The sequence below is a fragment of the Pagrus major genome, chromosome 15, assembly GCF_040436345.1.
Source record: "Pagrus major chromosome 15, Pma_NU_1.0".
Classification (NCBI taxonomy): Eukaryota; Metazoa; Chordata; class Actinopteri; order Spariformes; family Sparidae; genus Pagrus; species Pagrus major.
Genome location: NC_133229.1, coordinates 24,479,331 through 24,502,363, shown reverse-complemented (window position 1 = coordinate 24,502,363; position 23,033 = coordinate 24,479,331). Strand labels below are relative to the sequence as shown.

The window sequence follows — 23,033 nt, the reverse complement described above, 5'->3', positions numbered from 1 at the left end:
CCCAAAACTTTTTTCAAAAAGTGGTGAGTAAACGCAGCAGCAGCAGGGGAAGGAGGAGAAGAAGAAGGTGGAGGAGGAGGAAGATCATCACTTTTCTTTTTCTTTTCTCGACTGTCTCTGCAGAGGTGAGTCTGACAACTTAATTGGTTCCCTCAGGCGCTGTTTTCTTTTCTTCTTCTTCTCCTTTTTTTTTTTTTTTTAAAGATTCAGTTTCCGTGCCGTCTGCTACACCTGCCTGCCAAGCTCCAGCGCTGATGGGCGCGGCTGGGACCGGTGCCCACATCTCTGTGTTTTGACTTGCCTGGGAAAAAGTTGAGCGAAAAAGGCACAAAAGGACCGAGGAGGACTGTTTTTTTTTTTTTTTAGAGAGAGAGAGAACATCCCACCACGACGCGTCAACTTCATATAAACACATTATCATTCCTCCTGTGGATCAGTCGAGGTCCATCTTTTGTAGAGGAGGACTCAGGATTTGATTGATTGTTTGTTCGAGCTGGCTGAAGGTATGGATTTTAACAAGTTCACTGGGATTACCTGGAGACTGTTTATATATATTTATATATATAAAAAGGAGGTTGTTCATGGTGGATGGTGTTTCTTGCATCTCTGCACTAACAACTGCTCTCTGGGACTTTTGGTGATGGGCTGTCAAGCCTCTTTTATTGGCTTTATAGTTTGGTTTGTGTTGCAAAAAGTCTTTTTTCTTATAGCTAATAAATTTCAAGTTCTCTTTAACTTGTCTGTAAAACCCAACAGGGGGTTTCGGGATCATTTTTCTTCCAGTGGGATCTATATAATTAGTCTGTTACGCTGATCTCAGGATAGTTTTACAGGTTCTTTAGCTGAGCTATTTACATCCCTCTAAATATACTGCAGGACATGGTCAGAAACTGGACGAGCTGGAGCCGTTTTTAACTTGCTGTCCAGATCAGTTCCAGGCTGATAATGAAAAGAAATAGAAAGAAACGTTGGTTTGACTGACTTTCACTCATGTCGTACTTATGATTTGTGTACTTTCAGTGATTTCAGTCACCCAAAGAGTCTTTTTTTCTGTCTGTTTTGTGTCCAAACGTTGAATCAGAGTGTGCAGGACACGAGGCACATGTTGTTAAATGTCCTTGGCTGGCAGGGTGTGGTGAGAGGATGGTGTATCAGAGCAGTGCAGGGATCCACTGAAGCCTTTTGTTCTTTTGTTAGTCCAAGTCTTCAAAGACAGAAAGTGAATAAAAGTCTATTGAAATCAACAGATGATGCATTGAAGCTTCAGGAGCCTCTCTTGTGGTCATCAGCCTCTCACGTGAGGTTTTAGATGTGTCTGGAAAGTTGTTTTGTTTTGAGTTGAGTTGTTCTGTGTCTTGATTTTTCCGCTGTGACCTTCGGGATTTAATTTTATGATCATGAGACTGATGTTGTGACGTTTTCTCTCTCTGTCCTGGCCTAAACATCAAAGCGGTTTGGTTTTTAGCCCAAAATCATTCCCAGCATAACTCGCATTAAAATGTTTGCTGAAATGCCATTTAACCCACAGTTACAACGAGGAATAAACAGACTTCTTTTGGCAGAGCATGAACATGACAGTGGTCAACATTTTATCATCATCTCAGCAGATTAAAATGGGATGGACGAGTTAACGAGAGAGATGGACTTCTCGGCAGGCTTGTCAGGAGAAAAGGGTGAGACTTCTGAGTTTGTTCATGACGTTTTGAAAAAGTTAAAGGGCTGGTTCACCTAAATCACACACACACACAAAAAAAACACTTTTTTGCACATACTCCAATACAATACCTTTAAAAAGTGTCGACATGCAAGACCATTTTTGATACCACGAGGAAAAAATGAGGAAAAACAACGAGATATGACTTTTTCTTGTCCCGTAGCAGAGACCAGCAGGATGACTGTAGAAAACATTAATACTTTCTTAGAAATACTTTTAATTTTTGCCTTTAAAAGTCATGTAAGTTAACTCGCTGTCGGAGAGAAGAGAGCGAGAAAGCGCGACTCGGTGTGTCGATACTGCAGAAAATTGAGTCTTGAAACCGTTTCAGATAATCAGAATCGATACGTATCGTTGCATCGATTTATTTCTGACATATGCACGCAGATACTTTTGGTTTAGACGTTTAGAGAAACCCACCGCTGAAACTTCTCTGGTCACTTAAACACAATGGAGGTGAACCGACTTTTTATTTACGGCACTTCAAAAAATACATTTCGAAAATCTCAGCAGAAACGTGTCTTTTCCAAAAACACCATCCCACTTCCACAAACCTCACTGTGGCGACAGATGCAAAAACGTGATTTCTCATGTGAAAGCTTAATGACAGATCGCCGTGGTGTCAGTCTGTGTTTAAACCTGCACTTATTCCCTGGGTGATGCTCTTCTCTCTCTTCTTCGGGGGAGCTTACTATCACTAACATCATGGCATGCCTTCACAGTTCTCGGGTTTCCATTTCTGCTCCTCTCTCTCCAGACTCGGGCTGTAAGTCATCCTCCGGGGTTTTCCTCCGGTAGTCACTCCCGAATTTAAAGGACAGCTCATCTTGGCCTAAAAAACCTTTGTCACGAGGTCAAGGAACGCCTGATTATATGTTTCACGCCAACTAAAACAAACATATAGTCTGTCGTCATCTTGTTCTTCTCTTGTTTTATGTGTCACTAGTAAACTTTCTGTATACATCACTGTTTCTGAAAGTGTTTTACAGACGAGAGAAAAGAAAGAGGAAAGAAGAGATGGGTAGGATGAAGTGGTTTGGACGCAACAAGAACATAAAAATGCCAAAACAATTGAGTTTCAGATGACTTTTCACGCTGGCTTCTCCGGGAATTTTTGGGAGGCTGTTACAAAATCAGTTAAAGTATGATAACTATTGGTTTTTAGCCTTGACCCTTCACAGACATAAGTCCGTAAAAGGAAGGAGGATGAGGAGGAGGATGACGAGTGGGAGGACAGGAGCATGAAACTGAAATGAAATGTACATCTTTAACCGAGGCTGCAGCTGGAGATCAAGATGCCTCCTAGTGGAAGAAGGCTGTCATTAGCACTAATTATCTGCACCCGTCTCATTATAAACACGATTTACACAAACTTTACTCCCACATGTTGTTTATATTTAGCAAAGAGTTTAACCGTAAGCACATAAACATGAGTAAGTTCACAGCACGATTGTCGGGGAGACTGAAGGCTCATCATCGACGTCTGAGCACAAAGATCCACTTACTGGAAGTTTCCCAGAGCATTCGTGGAGATGGTTTTGCTGTTATTCCCTTTACTTATGTCTCATGATAGCAACTAAGCCATCTCCATGACAGCTGAGCAAACTCTAAAGGGAAATGAAAGCCTGGAGATTTGTCTGAAAGCTCCGGGAAATCTCAAGTAAGTGTTTCCCAGGCTGAGACGATTTTTTTTGACGAAGAAAAATCAAAGCCGCAAAAGCTGACATGTTGGATTTGATCACCTGCAACATGCGATTTATCAATTATTTTCCATTTTGACAAGGATTTACTATCAAATGATCAAAAAATAAACCCGAACTTGAACTTAAAGGTGAGAAAAGTGAATTTTTGAGTCTCAATCCCAACTCGTTAAATACTGACGCTTTAGGATTGCAGGTCGGGTCGGCCGTCATCCCAAAGTGTTTTTTCTTACAAACGGGACCTTTAAATTTGACTTAACTACCTAAACAGACAAGATCGCATAATGTCACAATGAAAAATAATTAATAAATCACACAAAAGCTTTGAGATCTTGGCTGAAAACTCTGGGAAATCTCAAGTAGGTTTGTCTTGTGCTAAGAAGTTTACGTCGAAGTAAAAACCAAAGACTGACTCGTCAGATTTGTTGTTTAGTTGTTCATAAACTTGAACTTGAACTTGACAAAAGAAAACCTAAAAACACTTTATTTAGCTCAGACATCAGAGATTTTGTCACCACTTCCTTCTTTTTAAAGGGTTTATAAGTTGCAACAAACGGCTTTATTAATCTTTTTTAAGCCATTGATAAAAAAAAAAAAAATTTAAAGTTTTCGCTGTCTGATAAGACATCAGCAAAAGTTAGTAGTAGTTCAGTTTCAAAGCTCTAAAAGCAACTCTCCTGCAGGGAGGAACACCAACCTGGCAACCCCAACATTGTTCTTATTCATGGCTTATAGCTGATGTATAAAACACTATAGGATGACTTGTTATCCTTTAATCCTCCTGTGAGTTATCGCATGGAAACTCCATCCGTCGGTATCGTCCATCAATCAAAGCCACATGAATTCATCTGCGGCGGCGTAAAAATCATCACCATGTCAGTCGCTCAACACTCCAGCCAACACCCGTTAAGTGGGATTAGCAGCCATACGTTTAAATAACACAGTCTGCTGTATATAACTCTGAGGAATTGCACGCAGTGTCTTAACTTTCCTTCTTTTTATGTTTGTGTTATCAGTTGTAACAGAAACTATTACCACCACGACCAGACTGACTTCCCTCCCACCAAGTGAGTGTCTCTTTTCTTCCAGTCACGCTTTCTTTAATTATCGGCAGCAAACTAAACTTATAATGCAGTAATTATAGCCCGAGCGGCTCTGAAGGGAGTACCCCATGAGTAACAGCTTCTCCTTGTTTTGCTGTGTGTCTTTCTCGTTGCTAGAGGGAACCAGCGGATCAAATCACAGGAATATGTCCAGCGGTGCTGGAGGGCTGGGCTTGGAGAAGAATGTCTTAACCCAGAACAGCAGTGGAACGTATTTCTCCTCATGTGAGAGCAAATTTCCACTCAGGGTCCGAAAATTGGGAAGTTGTGGCTGCGTGTGCGGATGAGTCTGGAGACGCTCATGTTATATTTTTAACCCCCAGGAGGAGGAAACTGACTTGCAGATCATTTCACATCACTTACAGTTTTCAGGGAACTTCCACTTTTTATGTTATTCACTCAAGTAACGTAGAAATACACCAGGTACTGCAACAAAAACAAACAACAGCTGAAATGGTAAAAGTTAAATCTACTTAAAGTATTAAAAGTAAAATAACTTAACACAGAGAATAAACTCTTTTAGTGTTACATTATCCTTTACTATTAGATTGTTTTTACGGATGCAGTGATAAGTCGTGTTTTAATGCTGTAATTGGTCGAGCTAATACATTTACTTAAGTACTTATGTACACATATAAGGTACTTGTACTTGACTTGAGTATTATCTTTTCATCTTATAGGAAATGCTACATTTTATACATCACTACAATAATTTGAAAGTTATAGCTACTGATTGGTTTACAAATTAAGAGCTTGGATAATATGATGGGGTTTACCTGTATACAATCAGAGCTGACACAATGAGTTAATTAAAGGGTGACTCCACCTGTTTTACACATTAAAGTGTGTTTACGGGTCTTAGGGAGAACTACTGCGCATGTGAAACAAGTCGATAAAGCCGTTTGTGGCTCCAGAGGAAGCTGCACGTAGTCTGATTAAATTGCCTCCAGTGATGTCACTCAGTGGCTACGTGGCATTGTGGGTAACGTAGGCACCAGTTTTGAAAGGAAGAAGAATGCATAGAATAAAAAAAATATATTTCTGGTTCTGCAGTGTCGATTTTAATCATTTGTTTTAAAACTGTTCATAAAGATCGGAGTGTGTTGTTAGACCAGCAGACTGCTTTTAAAAACCCGGCGCCTTCATTACCCACAATGCATCTAAGCCACTGAGGGACATCACTGGAGGCAATTTATCAGATTACATGCAAATTTTTCCCTTGTCAGGATTAGTTTTGTCATTATTATTACTTATTGTTCAGTAGTTGGACAAAACACGCTGTGTGAAGGTCTCACTGTGATCTCTGGGTAATTATGACGCCATTGTTCACATTTTTGGAAGTGTTACAAACCCAACAATCAATCAGTTTATCCAGAAAACAATAGTAACAGAGTACTTCCACAGTGTGGTGTGGCTACTTTTACTTCAGTAAAGGATCTGAGTAGTTCCTAAATCACTGCCAACACAGTGGCTTCCTGTATTTTCCAATCAGGGAACTGTTACGTAACCGTAAATGTTCCTGGAAAGACTTATTTAAAGAGAGTCACTTGGTACTAATTATATAGAAAATGGAGTCAGTTTTTGATTTGCTCACTTACAATAATGTAGTCGGACAGTGAGAGAACAACAGTCAGCTGAATGTGCAAAAAATGTGCATTTTGTCTGCTTTTCAGCAAGAAGTTCAACGTTAACTGTCTCCTCACAGTTCCTAAACTTTTCCTATCATTTGTACTAAATTATGTTGAACTTTCCAGGAAATTCCTGAAGAATTATCAGCTCTAATTTGAACTACTTTGCAGACTGTTGGGTAGTTTAATCTAGGAAAATGCATCATCAGTGGTTTGTATGAAACATCTTGGTAAAATAGCTGCAGCTGTTGGATACATGTGCAGTAAAACATACAATATTTAGCTCTGAAATGTAGTGGAGTACAAGTATGAAGTAGTATGAAATGGAAATACTCGTGTGAAGTAAAGATAAGTGTGTAAAAGTAGACTACTCGGTAACAGCGAGCCGCTGTGTCTGGACTCCTGTGACTCAGTAATATTCTTGTTTGTTTATATACACTGCGAAGCGGATACAGTTACAGGAAATCAAAAATAACTCGTCTGCATCATCTCCTCCAGCCTCTGTAGGTGTGAACACCGGCAGCTTAAGCTCCTCCTCTGGAGTTTACCTGGGAGGAGACTCTTCAGGAGGAGGTGATGGAGGAGCGGGCTACTTTGACGGAGGAGGGTATGGAAGCGGAGGTGGAGGAGGAGGAGGCGGCGGCGGCGGCAGTTACATGGTGAGCTCGGTGTCAAAGGTCAGGTCCAGCTCGTCAGGCGGTGCCAGGAGATCGCAGACTGCTGGCTCATCAGGAGGCCTGTCGCCAGGTTTCCGGGAGAGGAAGACCCTAACCAGCCGCTCAGGAGGTTATGATGGTGAGATCCTGTGAATAAAAACAAGTTGGCATCAGATGGGGCCTGAAACAGAAGCTTGAAAAGAGAAGGAAGCCGCTGCGCTTTAGGGTGCTGTTAACATTTCTTCTGCTATTGTGTTTTCTTGTAGGAAGTTCCAGTGGCAACTCCTCCCCAGAATTTACACGCAAAGATTATGGGATCTATTGTAAGTGAGATTGACGGCTGCGTTGGAAAATGCACCATATTTTTCCAGCTTTATCCTCATATTTATGTTTTCTTCCCCTTTTTCCTGTTTTCTTTGCAGGCTCAGGAGCCACACGAGGGAGGAGCGAGAGCAGAGGTATTCACCGATGGATTTATTTGCCTCTCCTCGTTCCCCCTTCATTATTTCTGCATCATCTGCCTCTGAATTGTCCTGGTTATCTTTATTAAATCAGGATTCCTTTGTCCATTGTGTGATTTTTTTTTCCAGAGAGCGAGATCAGAGCCAGATTACAAAGCGCCTCTCCCACGGCCTGCAGATGTAAGACCACTTGAGACACATTGATCCGTTTGCTCTTGGTTGTGCAATCGCTCATAAAGCGACAAAGCGTCTTTATGAGACTGTGTGTTCATTCAGAGAAGCAGCGCTGGGTCACATTAGAGGAGAATGGACTTGAATTATGTTGCTGTCAGATGTTATGGCTCAGTGCTCACTGTATATCACGCACAAGACGTTCCCTCTCCTCCACCTCTCACATGGATGTTTACCTCCATGAAATTTCAATTAGTAACACATGTGCAGCTCCTCCATACAGTAGATTCACGGCACATCAGCAAAAAAAAGGAAAGGGTGAGAGTTACACAGTGAGGATCAGGGGTTTGTTTGCAGTGTGTTCAAGTGGGGGAGAAGTTAAGGGGCAGATTTGCGGTGGCAACAATGGCACATATGAGTCACAGTTTGCAGAACATCCCGTTTTGAACCAAACAGTGGAGACTCAGAGTTTTACAGACGCTGGACGCTCCCCCTGCTGATCAAAGTGTATAACTGCAATAATTGAATCCACATTTTTAAACAGTTAGTCATCATTTGCCACCTTAACCCCCCCGAACCTCAGCCGGGTCTCCGGTGGTGCATAGCTGTACTTTCAGAAAATGGTGGAAGAAGTGATTCAGGCTTTTACTTTTACTTTACCGACTTACATTTACTAAGATTTTGAGGTACTTGCACTTTAAGTTCACTATTCTTCACACTTCATGTGAACTGGTGTGTTTTTCAACTATTAAATTGTTGATTAATGTATATTGACTTCGATATAAATATGAATATTGCTTGGGGACACTCAACACAAAGGCTAAATTTAATCCCTATAACACAATGTATGAACTGGGGGTAAAACAATTAGCCTAAAAAAATATACATAAATAAATAGATAGATAGTTTTAAACAGTTTTTTCTCAATTTTGCTTGCAACTCTCTTCCTCCAGGGTTGTCAAGTATACGAAATAAAGTAAATAAAACAGGATTTTGCAAGTATAGTGCTTGAATAAGTATAAACTCCAGTGTGGACTTTCAGACTAAACTCATACACTTCAAATGAATTTCAGTCTTGTACTTGTTGAGCATCGTCTGTGTGAATTTGTCTCCACAGGGACGGAGCTGGATGACGTGAAGAAGCTGCTGAAGGGACGCTCCTGCAGCGTCAGCCCCACTCGCTCCTCCAACGCCTCCATCACCCTGCCCGTCCCTAAAAAGGCCACCGTGGAAACCAAGACCATCACCGTGGCCTCTCAGTCGGGTATACCCTTACAAGAACAACACATACATGCACATACCTAACATGCATAGACAAGTTGTCTCCCACTTAAACGTATATGATTTAAAATGGCCTCAGTTTGCGCCTCTCAAGTTGTATTACGTTACATTCGGCGAGTGACAGAGCTCAACAACTGGTTTCTAGAGAGCTCAATGCTTTGAACCCGGACACGTACACACACCAGGATTATGTAACACTTTGGACAACACAAAATGAAAATATAAAACGGGTCAGAACATTTTTTCATCCTGCATTGGAGAGAATATTTTCTGACGAGCAGATTTGTGTCTTTTCTCTCCTGCAGGTTCGACTTCCTTCGACTCTGGTCTGAGATCAGCCGGCTTCCACACCATCGATACTGCAGGCCTGTTCGATACTGGTCTGACAAATGGGCACTTCGATACTGTAAAATCAGGCCAGTATGATGTCACGCTAAAATCAGGCCAATATGATACTGGTATTAAATCAAGCCATTATGATGGTAGTCTGAAATCAGGACAGTTTGACACTGGCTTAAGATCAGGCCAATATGATACCAGTGTGAAGTCAGGAGGACAATATGATGTCACTCTGAAATCAAGCCAGTATGATACTAGTCTGAAGTCAGGACACTATGACATGAGCTTGAAATCAGGGCAGTATGACGGCAGTATGAGAACAGGCCAGTACGACACGCTGGACACCATACTTCCATCTTTCTCCTGGTCCACCTCCACGCTGCCCGCTGCCTCTTCCACCACGGCGGTCGCTGGCAACACCGGCTACTCGTACCAGACGAGCACCAACAACATGCCGGGAGGATCCTCGCCTGTTGGTCTCACCGCACCCTCGTCCCTGTCAGGTGAGACCAAACGTACCTTGAGATTTACCTGTGGTCTCTTTTGTGACGTAATGAGGAACGTGTTTGTGCTGTATTGTGTACTTTATGTTAAGCACCATACTTTTTTTGGGCAAAACTATTTAAATTAACCAAAAAATTCATTATTCACATTTCTGAAATTCGAACATATATCCTTTAATTTGCCAATTACAAGTTCTAGCTGCTAAAATGTGAAGATTTAATACTTTCCCCTGCATTTCTATTTTATTATTTTATGTTATTTAATCAAATCAACCTCTGCATCTGTTGTTTACAGTTTACGGCTTTCAGAATAATCTGGCTCCCACCTCCAGCAGCGTGCTCACCACCAGCGGAGCTAACGTACATGCTAACGTAGGAGGTACGACAGCACGTTCGCTGACATATTTCCACTATATCTCGACACATTCAGACATCTTTCCACCTTCTTCTCTGTATCTGAGTGTTTATTTGTGTGTGTGTCTGTATTTTACAGGTTATGGCGTTCAGAAGAATGTGTCGAACGGAGTTGGTGTCATCAGCACTGGAGTCTCTACAAGTAAGTCTACAGTGGATTCCCTGCAGTCACCTGTCTGAACAGTTTCTCAAACTTAAATGATTCCTGACTGTTTATTTCGTTGTCATCAGCCACTAGATCCCAAACAGTTGATGATGCTTATAAGAAGGACTATAAGTTCCTGATCTCTGAGAAGGAGAACGTGCACGCCAAGAGGGACACGGAGATGCTCATTCTGGCTAAAGACAGCGGGAAGCAGTTCACCAGCAGCAGCGTTCATATAGGAGGAGGTGAGTCAGATACCTACCGACCTCTTCTGGATGAACGGTGAATTTTCTCTCATCTTAATGAAATTTCTCAACTTTTTCTGGACACAATGTTCAACTTCCTGGATCTGTTTGTGGGTCATTTTAATCAGATCAGGAGCTGAAGTACTTTCACTCTTACCGGTGTTTATTTGTTTACCTCTTCCCAGTCTTGGGGACCCTCTATAGGCAAACCAATTTCCTATAAAAAGGTGTTATTGACATTTACGATTTGTTCTTCTCCTCTCATTAAATTGAAGATATTTGCCTCGAGTTAATACTTTTGTCTTTGTTTGCTAAAGGCTTCAGAAGCTGACGGCGGCCAAGCTTGCAGTTATTTTTTGAACGCCGTTATCACAAGATTCGATTAGAGCTAACGAGATAATCAATCACGAGAAAACGACTTAATAAGATTCTTAGGAGTGGACCAGAGTTTTAAAACAAACCGCATGAACTTTACTTCAAGAATGTTTTTCCGAGTGTTGGCGATACGAGAGTGAGCTTACATACTGTGGTCGACTTAAAGCGGATGCGTTACCGTCCAGTAGGCCAGAATCCAAAGAAGTCTTGTTGGCTCAGGGAAAAGAAACATCACACACTGTCGGGTGTTTGAACGGTAAAGTCAAGTATGTTTATAAAGAACAACCTCCTGTTGTCTTGAGATTACAAGATAAATTAACAAAAATAATTAATCAGTGAACACGATAACTCCAGCCATTGTTTGCTAGCAGGTGCTGGTCAGTTGCAGGAACATATAAGATCAAAAATAAATAACTAAATAATGAACTTGTGGTCTCGGGATAACGATAAAAACATTTGCAAGCACGGCTGCTCCCAGCTTCTGTTTGAAGCCCTTTCTCTGTTATATTTCGCTATCGTTTGCTATCTCACTTTTTATCAGCCGTGTTTTTGGTTCTGCTTGCTAAACACAATAAAAACCATGTAAAAAAGTATGTCTAATTTTACAGGGTCGCTATCTGGAGATTCGATAAAGAAAGAGAAGCTTATTTCGAGCTACACGGAGACGATGCCGCTGAAGTCGGAGACGGGCAACTCTTACTGTGAGTGGTCGCTTTAAAACACCTCGAAGAATTAAAAAAGTACTTTGATTATATAAATAAATGACTTCTGTTTATTTATCCCTTCGACAGATGGATCATCTGGAGTTGTAATGAAAGACAAAGCCACCTATGCAGGTATTTTTGATCGCATGTGTGCTGATATTCACATGATAACTATTATTTTAGTTTTTGAAAGTGACGATTTTACTCTTTTCTCCGTCTTCAGAGATTCACAGAGACAGCGGCGCCTTCGGAGGCGGAGGACTGTGCTGCTGCTCCGACTCCTGCTGCTCCTGGTGGAAATGGCTGCTGGGTCTTCTCCTGCTCTCCCTGCTCCTGCTCGGACTCCTGTTTGGACTCATTGCACTGGGTGAGGTTCGACTTATCCACAAAGATAAAAAAAAACGAAGGTGTCCTGAGATGCTCTCGGCAGCGGCTCTGCAATGAAACGCCTGGGAGTGACTGTTTCTGAACCAATAAAATGAGGGTTTCAGCTTTTACAGGCTAGTGAGCATTATTTCACTCTGCTGCTAAGAGCTGGGAGGCAGTAAATGTACTCCTTTCCCTGGAAACTTGATCTGTGGGTACTGTGTCGCTGCCATAAAGTCGGTCTGGCATTCATTGTCAGTGGAGTAGCTCCAGAAATCGTTGCTTGATGACATCAGAGACTCCAGTTTGTTTTCCTGCAGCAGGAGAGCTGTTGATTCGTTTTTTTTTACTGATAATAATGTGATAAAGGACGAACCTGGGATAACATTTACGACCTCTGACTTGAGGTGTGTTTTTACATCTACGTAAACGCGTGCACATCATAAACCGTTTGACTTCATACTGCACCTATTTTAGGACGTCATCATTTTTACGTCCATTGTTAATAAATGTCCAAAAACTTGCCTAGAAATCAGAGGAAACGACGCTCCTGACAACTACAGAACTTGCCTGAGAATCCTGATGTTTTTAAGTTTTCTTCAGTATAAATGTAACCCAGTTATATCTGTCTGTCTAATTATGGACTCGCTGCAAACAGGAATGGCTGATAGCTAATTCGGCATATTTTTAATGCTGCAAAATTTGGCAAAATGTAAACATATATAGGCTAAAAGTTGTGGCCCACAGCTAATTAAATGACCCCATGACAACTGACTGTCTGTTGGGAGTAATCAGACATAATCTACACATTAAATTATGATTTGGGTTTTAATAAACAAATAATCTTGATATTTACAATAAAATAAGGATGAAAGCAGTAAAATAACTGTCAAATTTCTGATATCAGAGCTCCCCATCCCAGAACATGGCGACCGAGTAATTCCTTCACACTGTCTGAACATGTGCTCCTTGTACAGCATCTCACCAAATGTTGATCTCCCTTTTTCAGCTGAGGATGTGAGAAAGCTGAAGAATCGTGTGGCCACCCTGGAGGCCGAGTCCTCCGTCGCCGCTGCTCGTACCAGTCGGCTGTCAGGTTCTGACAATGACATCTATCTGGCTGGTGGAGGTGCTGGAGGAGGTAGCCATACTGACAACACACTACACCTGGGTGCTGGAGGAGGAGGAGGCTCGAGCTCCAAGACACGAATCGCGATCGCCGGTGGGTCAGGTGGCGCCACTGGTAGCAATGGCATCGACATCGGCCTTGCTGGTGGTGCTGCTGGCACTGGCGGGTCTACTGGGTCCAGAGTTGGAGTTGCTGGCGCAGGCGGTGGTACTGGACACAGTGGTGGTGCCGGCAGTGCTGGAACCAGTTACGGTGTCGGTGTTGGCGGTGCTGGTGGTACTGGACACAGTGGTGGTGCTGGCAGTGCTGGAACCAGTTACGGTGTCGGTACTGGACACAGTGGTGGTGCCGACACTGCTGGAACCAGTTACGGTGTCGGTACTGGACACAGTGGTGGTGCCGGCAGTGCTGGAACAGGTTATGGTGGCGGCGTTGGCAGTGCTGGTGGTACCACAGGATTCGGTGTGAGCGGAGGACACACAGATGCTTCCCTTCAGTTGATGATCCAACACATGTTAAGAAGTGAAATGCAGTCACAAACATTCAGAGGTACTAATACACACACACACACACACACACACACACAAACACACACGCACACACTACATTTATTGATCTGTTGTTTTCTCTTTCAGCTTTCCTAACGTCCTCGGTGCAGGGAGAGAGAGGGCTGCCTGGACCTAAAGGTGAACTTTAAATATTATTTCTTTCATAAAATCTAAACATGGAAACATTTTTTAAAAAGATAACGAGTCGTGTTTGATTTATACTAATTTATGTTTATTGTTTTGGTCTTTTCAGGGGACACTGGAGCTAAAGGTTTGGATTCTTCACTTGTGGTTCTGTTGATCTGTTGTGTTTCTTTCTGTTCGTTCTTCATTATAATCAAATGTTTCACTCGTCACAGGTGACGCTGGTTTCCCTGGACTTCCAGGTGAGGAATGATGATTAACGTAACTCTTGACTCATTAACAGTACTTTACATCTTCTTAGGACTATTATGTGGCATCATAATGTAATTTTTACCGTGACCTTTGACCTCAGGTGCTCCTGGTGCGATGGGACCTTCAGGCCATGAAGGTCCTAAAGGACAGAAAGGAAGCCAAGGTAGAGAGAGTTCAGACTACATGATTCAAGTTCACTGTTTGTCGTATTGAGAGTGAGATATTTCAAATGTATGTAAAATGTCTGATCAGGTGATCACGGAGTGGACGGGCTGCCTGGTATCAGGGGTCGTGAAGGCCCAGGTGGCCCCAGAGGTGAGCCAGGACCTTCAGGCGTTGGACCGAAAGGTGACAGAGGTACGTCTCAGACCCCCAGCAGAACTTTTGTGTTTATTGGTGATATTAATAACTTCTAATTTACCTTGATTGTGTCACTAAAGGATCTCATGTGTTTGGTTTTTGCAGGTTCTCCTGGTGAACCGGGGGCTCCTGGGCCTCTGGGATCAGTCGGACCGAAAGGTAAGATCATTGTGCTTCTTGTCCTTTACTTTGAGTTTTTTCATGTTTAAATAAATAACAGCAAAAACAGCTAATTCTCTTGTGTTTTTACATCAAAATACCAAAGTTTTACTTGCAACTGGAACAGTTTATGACCTCATGTATGAAATAAAAGCGGCACCAGATGGCAGCATGTAGTCAGTTTGCCTATAAAGCCTCCATGTAGACACAAGCAGACGATGAAAGTTGATAAACGTGCCATTTTTTAAAGATTATTTGGGGGAATTTTGACCTTTATTGGATACGAGCAGGGAAAGAACCTGCTATTTTAATGATTACTAATCTCTGCTCTAGGTGCACCTGGAAATCCTGGACTTCCTGGGACACCAGGTCAGTTACTTTCTGCCAGAAACACCTGCTATTATCTTGAATTCACCAGCAGCAGCTTATAAAAAGGATAAAATCAGAGCCAACTGTGTTTTTTTTAATTTACATGATCTGTTTTTTTATAGGTCAACCAGGTCCTCAAGGTTTCCGTGGCGAGGCAGGGTTACCTGGAGCTAAAGGTAGATTACGTGGTCATTATTCAGCTGTATTTGCTTGATTTTATGCACCAAAATGTTTCTCACAGTCGTTCTTCTCACTCTGCAGGTGACAGAGGGCTCGCTGGATTCCAAGGAGCTAAAGGTTTGTGGTGACTAAATCAGATTTTTCCAGGACTTGTGGGGTCAGTGAATGTTTCTAACTGTAGTTTAATTCATGTTTGTTATAGGTGATCCTGGTCACGATGGTCTCAGAGGTATTAAAGGTCAGTACTGTAAATTTAACTTAAGTATCTGAGGCTGTCAAACTGGCATGTTATGTACTGTGTGCTGTTTTCTGATCCTGTTGTCTCGTTCCTCAGGTGAAGCAGGAGCACCAGGTCTGCCAGGGCTCGCTGGAGAGAAAGGATCCAAAGGGTCAATGGGTGAGTCTGAGGACTTCCTGCCTCAAATAATAAAATGACTCTAAGACACTTAGATTATTCTCTTCTTCTGAACTCTAGCAACAACTTTGTATTTTGGGTTTCCTGGCAGAGAATGTGATGAAAAGATCAGTACTGATATGAAGCTACAGCCAGCAGCTGATTAGCTTAGCACAAAGACTGAAAGCTGGGGGGAAGAGCTAGCCTGGTTCTGGCGTAAATGTAGCTCGATTACATGTTAAAAATGGCGTATAATCGTTCTTATCATGTCTTTTTTTTAAATTCTGTACTTTAAAAATGTTTCAGCTATTTACGACAACAGTATTTTAATTATTTTTCTGAAATAATTATTGTTAATGTTGTTATTACAATAATTAATACAGTCCAGCTGATTTGAACGACATGCTCCACCAGAGGGCAGCAGAGAGGAGTCTGCTCATAAAGCCTCTCCGCCCCCCTCTACTGTTCATTAAAGGAACAACAGACACTGAATAAACCATTTCAATAAGAATTTGTTTCTTAGGGTAACTTCTGTATCGATATTCAATATAATATTTGTTTTTTCTTTGCTTTTATGTCGTCAGGCTTGGCTGGAGTTGATGGTCAAAAAGGATCAAGAGGTAAATGAGTCATTATATGAGCATGTTGTACCTTTAGATGATTAATCACTGATGCATGATTGTTTAAGGAGCCTGTAGTATTGCAGACACACATTTTTTTTTTAAGCCCCAAATAAATCCTCATCATTTATATTTTTATTTTTGTCCTTCAGGTGATCAAGGAGCTTCTGGGCCCCCTGGACTCAGAGGTCCTTCTGGGCCTCCCGGAGATGGTGGACTTCCAGGTAAACTGATCCTGATGTAACTCGTATGAAACTTGATCTTTAGCTATGTTAACGTCATCATAAATGGATGATATGATAAGATATATTCATAACATCTCCCCCTTTGTAGGACAACCTGGACTTCAAGGACCACCAGGTACGACTCCACTTTTAATCCAGTACACATTGTAGCTTTATTATTAATTCTGAATCTTGCTGTAAATGCTCTCGACAGTAAAAAATATACTTGTGTCTTTCTTTTAGGTATACCAGGGAATCCAGGAAGACCTGGCGCTAAAGGTACAGCTGCTGTCAGCTTGCTTGGGCCTTCTGCTTTCTGAAATATCACGAGCTTTATCTATTAATCTGTGCAGCTGAGTTAACATGTCCGTCCGTCTGTTTTTAGGTGAAACAGGGCAAGCAGGAAGAATCATCAACGCAGGTAACAGAACATGTTCAAACTTATATTTCAAGAGAAAACAGGACAGGTGACACCATTGTTCTTACTAAAACTGACCGCCACTACTTTTATGTTCCAGCTGGCTCCTCCGCTGTTGGCATCCCAGGACCACCTGGACCTTCTGGTCCTCCCGGGCCTGCCGGACCTCCAGGATTATCAGGTACTGACCCTTAAAAACCTAGAGAGTACCCTGATGATGTCCTCATTTACATCTCAGCACTGGAAGATCAGTAGCAACAGCACTTACATCACTTTTGTCATGCCAACTTCAATGTGTTACTTATTTCTTTAGGTCCGATTGGTCCTGCTGGTCTGCCTGGCCAACCTGGTAGGTCTTTAACTCCTAAGACAGCTTTTTTAGATTGGATATGTTGCCGGTTTAATTGATGTTTAATTGTGTTTGTCTTCACAGGTCCTAAAGGTGACAGAGGATATAAGGGAGAGCAGGGAGAAGCAGGAGTATCAGTGAGAACGTCTGAAAGCATCAGCTCCACCAGAGCTGAGAGTGAGTACTTTTTTTAAAATCGTTTTTTTGTCTTCCTCTAGAGACCACAACGCCGCTCATTACTTTGTGTGTTTTTGTTTCTGCTTTAGGCCAGTTTAGTTCCGGTAGAGCCTCAGGACAACCTGGACCTCCTGGTCCGCCCGGTCCACCTGGACGTCCGGGTAAATACGACACAGCATCGTGAACAACTTCGCCTTTAATGATTCCTCTAGAGGATTTGTTGACCACAGTCTTCATGTAATATTCTTCAGATTGTGTCACTGACTGTGTGTTTCACATGTGTTCATCAGGAGATTCAAGACAAGGACCTCCGGGACCACCTGGGCCTCCAGGTCAGCCATTTAAGCTCATTAAATCCACTGTTTCAAACATGGACGCGTCACACGATGTCTTTGTTTATTTTCCATTCTTCATATAAATCTTTACTAATCATTTCTACCTTCTAGGTTATGGAAGACCAGGACCTAAAGGAGACAAAGGAGACCCAGGCTTTTCATCCGGCTCTGGTATGATCCAACATCTCAACGTGTGCTCGTGTTGATGCGAGTTTGATGTTTACTGACAGGAAACATTTCAACATTGTTCTTCTTACAGGAACGTATTACAGTGGACAACCAGGACCACCTGGGCCTGCTGGGCCTGCTGGGCCTAAAGGATCAACAGGTGATCACATTTTTTCAAAGATCTTTTACTTACACACTTCTAGTAGCATTTTATTATAACATGTCCGTCCTTATTTCAGGTTCTCAGGGACCGAGAGGATACCAAGGTAAATATGTTTCCTCTAAATCACTCACGATGTAGATCATTGTGAGCCTTCCAACATAACGAACTGTGACGTCTCATGTGCATCTCAGGTGAACCAGGCCAGCCAGGTGTGCCGGGCAGCCCAGGAAGACCAGGAAGCTCTGAGAGAGGTCGACATCCAAACACAAATCAGACAAAACCACATTAGAAAGACACATTCGTGATAATCTGAAGGTCTGATGATGAACTGTATACTTATGTCTTCCTTACAGTGTCGACTTATTCCGGAGGCCACAGCATCCCAGGCCCACCAGGTCCACCAGGTCCTCCAGGACTTCCAGGACCACAAGGATTTAAAGGTAACCCTACGAACACATCAGGATCTGTGAATGCTGCCGAGCTTTATTGTCTGTGTTTCAGAGTAAACTTTGTATCCGCCTGTGTGCGTCACATGAAGATAATGCTTGTGTTGGTTATCTTTCCTCAGGGGACACTGGAGCTCCTGGTATTCCCGGCTCTTCAAGAGGTAGAAAAAGATCTAAATTATTGTCCTAAACACTTTACAAATATAAGTGGAGTGTTTTATCTCAGCTCAATTAGATTAACTCTGAAGTTTAACTCCACATAACCTGTTCAGGGTCTTAACTGTCTTATTGCTCCTCAGGCTCCGTCTCCGTCGCTTCAGGTCCTCCTGGTCCTCCAGGTCCTCCTGGCCCTCCAGGTCATCCAGGCTCCTCTGCCTCTTCCAGTGAGATGCACCAGTACATCAGCGACTACCTGAGTAAGAGCCTTTTCTGAAGCAAAGTCACAAGCTGACAGGCTGTCGGGGGAACAGAGGAGACCATGAACGTGTTTCATTTGTCTCATGCAGGTAGAAGCAGAATATCTGGAACACCCGGACCTCCAGGTCCACCTGGACCTCCTGGAATCCCTGGAAGCTTCTCTGGCTCAATCGACGACATCTCCACCAGAATCATTGCCTACATTCAACGTAAGACTGTGATCCTCCCCAGATACTAGATATTAGAGCTGAAACCTCTTGTAGTGATCACGTCTGGCTGGGTCGGCTGGTGGATGATTATTTAAACATCATTTTCATCAGAATGATTGTATCCAAAGCTTTTTCATCCATATAAGCAGTTGATTACTGTGACTGTGATCGCTATAAGCTGCTGTTTCCACTCTATAGTAGAATGGGAGACATCATTCACTGTGTTGTGTGATTTCAGGTTCAGGCTCAAGCTTCGGTCATGGCGTTCAGGGTCCTCCAGGACCTCCTGGTCCTCCTGGACCTAGCTCTGGCTCTGGATCCCTGACAGTCAATGCTCTCATCACCATGCTTCAGAGTAAGTACGATTCGACTAATACTGAAACTAATAAAAAAATAAACGAGATGATAAAAACCAATGAAAAATAGAAAACTGCAAAAGCTCTGAGGACAGAGAAGTTTGTTTTCTCAGAGGCTTCACCAGCTAAACTTGGTCTCTCTGCTGCGCAGGAGACGACGTGAGGAGATATATTACAGGACCACCAGGGCCACAAGGACCACCGGGACCACCAGGGTCATCAGCAGGATCTTCAGTAACTTACAACGTGGAGGAGGTTGCCAGATATGTCTTTAATATCATGACTGGTAAGCACAAGTTGCACTAACAGAAAGCAACAACCCTGTAAGTGGAGCCTGGACTTCACCAATCAATCAAACTGCTTTCATTGTCATTTTCAGACAGAGGGATTGCTCGAGGTCTGCCTGGGCCACCTGGTCCTCCGGGGCCTGCTGGGCCTTCTGGTGGAGCAAGCTCCGGCTACGCGACCGCTACGATTGACTACACTGCGCTGATGAGAAGTAAATTATTAGATTTCTTCATCAACAGATCTTTTTTCAGCCGCAACAACAGTGAAAACTTTGTCACTCACGCGTCATCTTCCTCGTTGCTTCCTCTTCTTAGATCCAGAATTCCGCTCATGGATCAGCTCTTCAGTCAAACAGGGTGCTCCTGGTGCTCCCGGTGCTGCGGGTTCACCAGGGCTGCCTGGCCCTCCTGGTCCTCAGGGACCACCAGGAGTCAGCTCTGCCACCGTGTACGGGTCGGGAGGCCGTGGCCACAGCATGGAGGAAATTCAACGTTACCTGCAGGGTGAGTCTGACGGAGAGAAACAAGATGACGTATGAAAAGTCACTGCCAGCACTCCAAATCCATCAGGTTCAAAATGACCCGTGCACGTATCGGAAACACATTTCACTTATGGCTTCTTGCAGACAATCTATCCTCGTTGTTATTACACTGTGTACAGCACAGTTTAAATGGTGATAATGGTTGTGTTATATGTATATTATTCATTGCACCCTCAAGTTAAATGAAAGCATTCATTAGACTTAGAGGAGAAAAAATCTCATCGAAATATTACTTGTCGTCCGAACTGCCTCCCTGAGAGAGTTTTACTGAAAACAGGATTAAATATTTATGTTTAAAGTTAAACACATTTAGTTTCTTGTAAACATAAACCAAAGGCGGCGTGTTTTGCAGATGCACTTCTAATTTGTTTGCATAAAGTCGCCAAACAGGAGAAGAATAAACAGAACCGTAAATGCTTTCATCCGGTGGTTTCAGCCTCAAACCTTTACAGCTCATCAGCTCCAGAGCTCCACACTTTATTCACTAAATGTTTTTGGCTATCTTGTCCCCACCAGGGTGATGTTTGAGGTGATATCTGGTTTCTTCATAGACTAAATTATTAGTTTATTAGTTTGTCTGCATCAGGCTTTAGCTTAAAGTTGTTATAAACGAGCAGATAGCATAAGATGTCGCTGTCGTGTGGATGTTAAAGACGCTAGCAAAGCCATAAAGTACGTTGACACACCCTGGAGGTGAGACTTTAAGCCACCGGAGGTCAGCAAAAACAAGATTTTCAGGGGTGTTAAAGATATAAACATAAACATAAATGGGGTGAGAAGGTAAGAATGACAATAACAGTTGAATTAAATCTTTCTCAGGCTCTGGGTTCAGAGGTCTTCCCGGCCCTCCTGGCCCTCAAGGTCCACCGGGACCACAGGGTCCATCAGGCGGTTACAGTGGATCAGTTTCCTACAGTGGAAACTTCCCTCGGGAGACGATCCGCGCTGAAGTTCAGGAGTATCTGACCAGTAAGCTCCCGCCATCACGCACAGATTAAACACGGGATCAGTGCCTGTAGTCAAACTTTAATCTCCATGAAACTTTTAATTTCTCAGGTGACAATGTTCGTCGCACCATCATCGGACCACCAGGGCCTCAAGGACCAAGAGGTCAGAAGGGAGAGCGTGGAGAGCCGGGTTACGTCCAGGGCTACACGCAGGGCCAGAGCTACTCTCAGGGCGGCTCTCAGGGCAGCTCTCGCTACGGCACCGAGCGCAGAGACATCGACGTCAGCAGGCTCACTGAGACGCTGGATTACTCCAACGTCGCCATGAAGGTTACAGACTACATCAAGAGTGAGTGCTGCCAAGATTTTACTTCCCTATTATTGCGAGGGATCTGTCCCCTGAACTCGACGCCTCTGTATGACAACACGAGTGTCACTAAAGTACTTCGATATGACATCCCTCCTGTAGATCAAGGCCTGCTGCAGGATTATATGGTTGAGGGTCCCTGGAAGGCGAACGTGAGAGCGATTCAAGGCCCCCCTGGTCCACCTGGACCTCCCGGACCATCCGGTCAGAGCCGCGTCATCGGCGCCTACGGCAACGTCACAGCTGACCTCATGGAGTTCTTCAGAAGTGAGCATACACTGTTATGACTTTCCACATACTGTATCAGGTCGAAGCTTACATCAATGGAAAACTATCCAGACTTATGTAAGTGCAGCTGGAAAATGTTGCTTCATCATGACTGAATCTGGGCTTTTGCTCTGGCGCAGCTTACGGTACCATCGCAGGCCCGCCAGGAGGCCCCGGACCAAGAGGAGAGAGAGGGTACCCAGGACCCAGAGGAGACAAGGGTAAACAGAGCTGATGATAAAAGACAGCTTATTGCTTGCTGAGTATTGTCGAAGTGGACTGAGGCAGGAGATTTGTGTGTTTGCAGGTGATCCAGGACGTCCAGGTTTACCAGGACTCCCAGGAACATACACTGTCCAGATCCCACACAGAGTGCAGAAGAGGGATGCAGGTACACATCGGTCCAATTATTTAAAAAAACAAAAATGCCTGGTGTTAAATAGAGCTAACTCGTCCCTTGTTTTGTCTTTTCTTTCAGAGAATAAAGTGGTCGGTCAGGATAAAGTGGTTGGTCGTCGCAAGAAGCTCCGTCGCCATGCCAACGGTGGCTAAAGTGCTATCATACTGCTGGGTCGTGTCAGATTTAATTTTTTCTCTTCTTTTTGTTTTTTTTTATAGGATCAATGCAAGTAGTGAAAAATGCTCCGAATTCTTGCCATTTGTAGAAAAGTTCAGGGGACAATTTGAGCAAATAAAAGTGGCCAAAAAACGCATCAGTTTCTTTAAAAACTGCTTCAGTAGAGTTAAAGATTTTAGCTGCTGGTCGGTGTTTTTGTAACACAGACTTCTACTACTTTTTTTTATTTGACATGTGGGTGTAAAATGTTTACTGTGCTTTGGTTAGATGCTTGCATTCAAACTTTTTTTTTCCAGGGGCAGCTTTGTTTAAGAGAACATTATTTTTAAGCAATAAGTAGCTGATATATTTCATGTGCACTTTGCGTCTTTTCCCACTGCTCCTGTAACTTGAGGTGTATTTTTTGTTTTGTATTAATTGTCTTTTGATGATTTTTATTGTATTGAGGAATATATTAGTGTTGAATGTTTCATAAAGGAGTACAATATTTTCAGTTTACCCACATAAATCAAGTCCAGCCTTTTAAGACCTCTGGAAGTTTATCCACTCACGATATGCAAAACAGATTTAAATATATTAAAGCATCGCTATCTGAAGCTAACACAGTTCCAGTCAGAGTGAGGGTGAGGAGGGTGGGCGGGTGGGGGTGAGGGTTGGGACTGATGGTGTACATGAAAGGTTTGTTGAACGACAGGGACTCAGATAATCACTAAGAAACGGCTGATTGGAGTGTATATTTTTGTATAAGAGCGCACTGAAATTCATATATTTTCTTTATACCTTGAAGTGTTGGAAAGATTAAATTATAAAAATGTTCCCAGATT

General features: G+C 42.9%; 1 protein-coding gene across 1 annotated transcript; it reads left to right on the top strand.

Moving 5' to 3' along the window:
• Nucleotides 1-451: 451 nt before the first annotated feature.
• On the top strand, nucleotides 452-22,826 carry col17a1b (collagen, type XVII, alpha 1b). The gene is made up of 56 exons (XM_073482640.1): nucleotides 452-503; nucleotides 1,605-1,673; nucleotides 4,431-4,481; nucleotides 4,635-4,742; nucleotides 6,644-6,940; nucleotides 7,068-7,124; nucleotides 7,224-7,259; nucleotides 7,392-7,442; nucleotides 8,551-8,697; nucleotides 9,020-9,556; nucleotides 9,852-9,935; nucleotides 10,050-10,112; nucleotides 10,202-10,360; nucleotides 11,344-11,436; nucleotides 11,527-11,571; nucleotides 11,663-11,806; nucleotides 12,815-13,483; nucleotides 13,570-13,620; nucleotides 13,736-13,753; nucleotides 13,842-13,868; nucleotides 13,979-14,041; nucleotides 14,131-14,235; nucleotides 14,344-14,397; nucleotides 14,731-14,766; nucleotides 14,889-14,942; nucleotides 15,028-15,063; nucleotides 15,149-15,184; nucleotides 15,281-15,343; nucleotides 15,925-15,960; nucleotides 16,113-16,184; nucleotides 16,294-16,320; nucleotides 16,428-16,463; nucleotides 16,570-16,605; nucleotides 16,703-16,783; nucleotides 16,916-16,951; nucleotides 17,036-17,128; nucleotides 17,218-17,289; nucleotides 17,419-17,460; nucleotides 17,575-17,634; nucleotides 17,723-17,791; nucleotides 17,871-17,897; nucleotides 17,986-18,045; nucleotides 18,148-18,234; nucleotides 18,363-18,401; nucleotides 18,540-18,656; nucleotides 18,747-18,866; nucleotides 19,105-19,221; nucleotides 19,374-19,508; nucleotides 19,602-19,721; nucleotides 19,825-20,013; nucleotides 20,871-21,020; nucleotides 21,108-21,347; nucleotides 21,468-21,632; nucleotides 21,773-21,853; nucleotides 21,940-22,023; nucleotides 22,111-22,826. Exons 2-56 carry the CDS (start codon nucleotides 1,619-1,621, stop codon nucleotides 22,182-22,184), a joined length of 5,604 nt encoding a protein of 1,867 aa, XP_073338741.1. The 5' UTR covers nucleotides 452-503; nucleotides 1,605-1,618; the 3' UTR covers nucleotides 22,185-22,826.
• Nucleotides 22,827-23,033: the final 207 nt, after the last annotated feature.

What these genes read in the sequence shown, in the direction of transcription:
- col17a1b (XM_073482640.1), top strand. Translation starts at nt 1,619, where the DNA reads ATGGACGAGTTAACGAGAGAGATGGACTTCTCGGCAGGCTTGTCAGGA. An exon ending in ACTGACTTCCCTCCCACCAA is followed by an intron (nt 4,482 to 4,634) that starts GTGAGTGTCTCT and finishes TCTCGTTGCTAG; the next exon opens with AGGGAACCAGCGGATCAAAT. An exon ending in GGTTACAGACTACATCAAGA is followed by an intron (nt 21,348 to 21,467) that starts GTGAGTGCTGCC and finishes TCCCTCCTGTAG; the next exon opens with ATCAAGGCCTGCTGCAGGAT.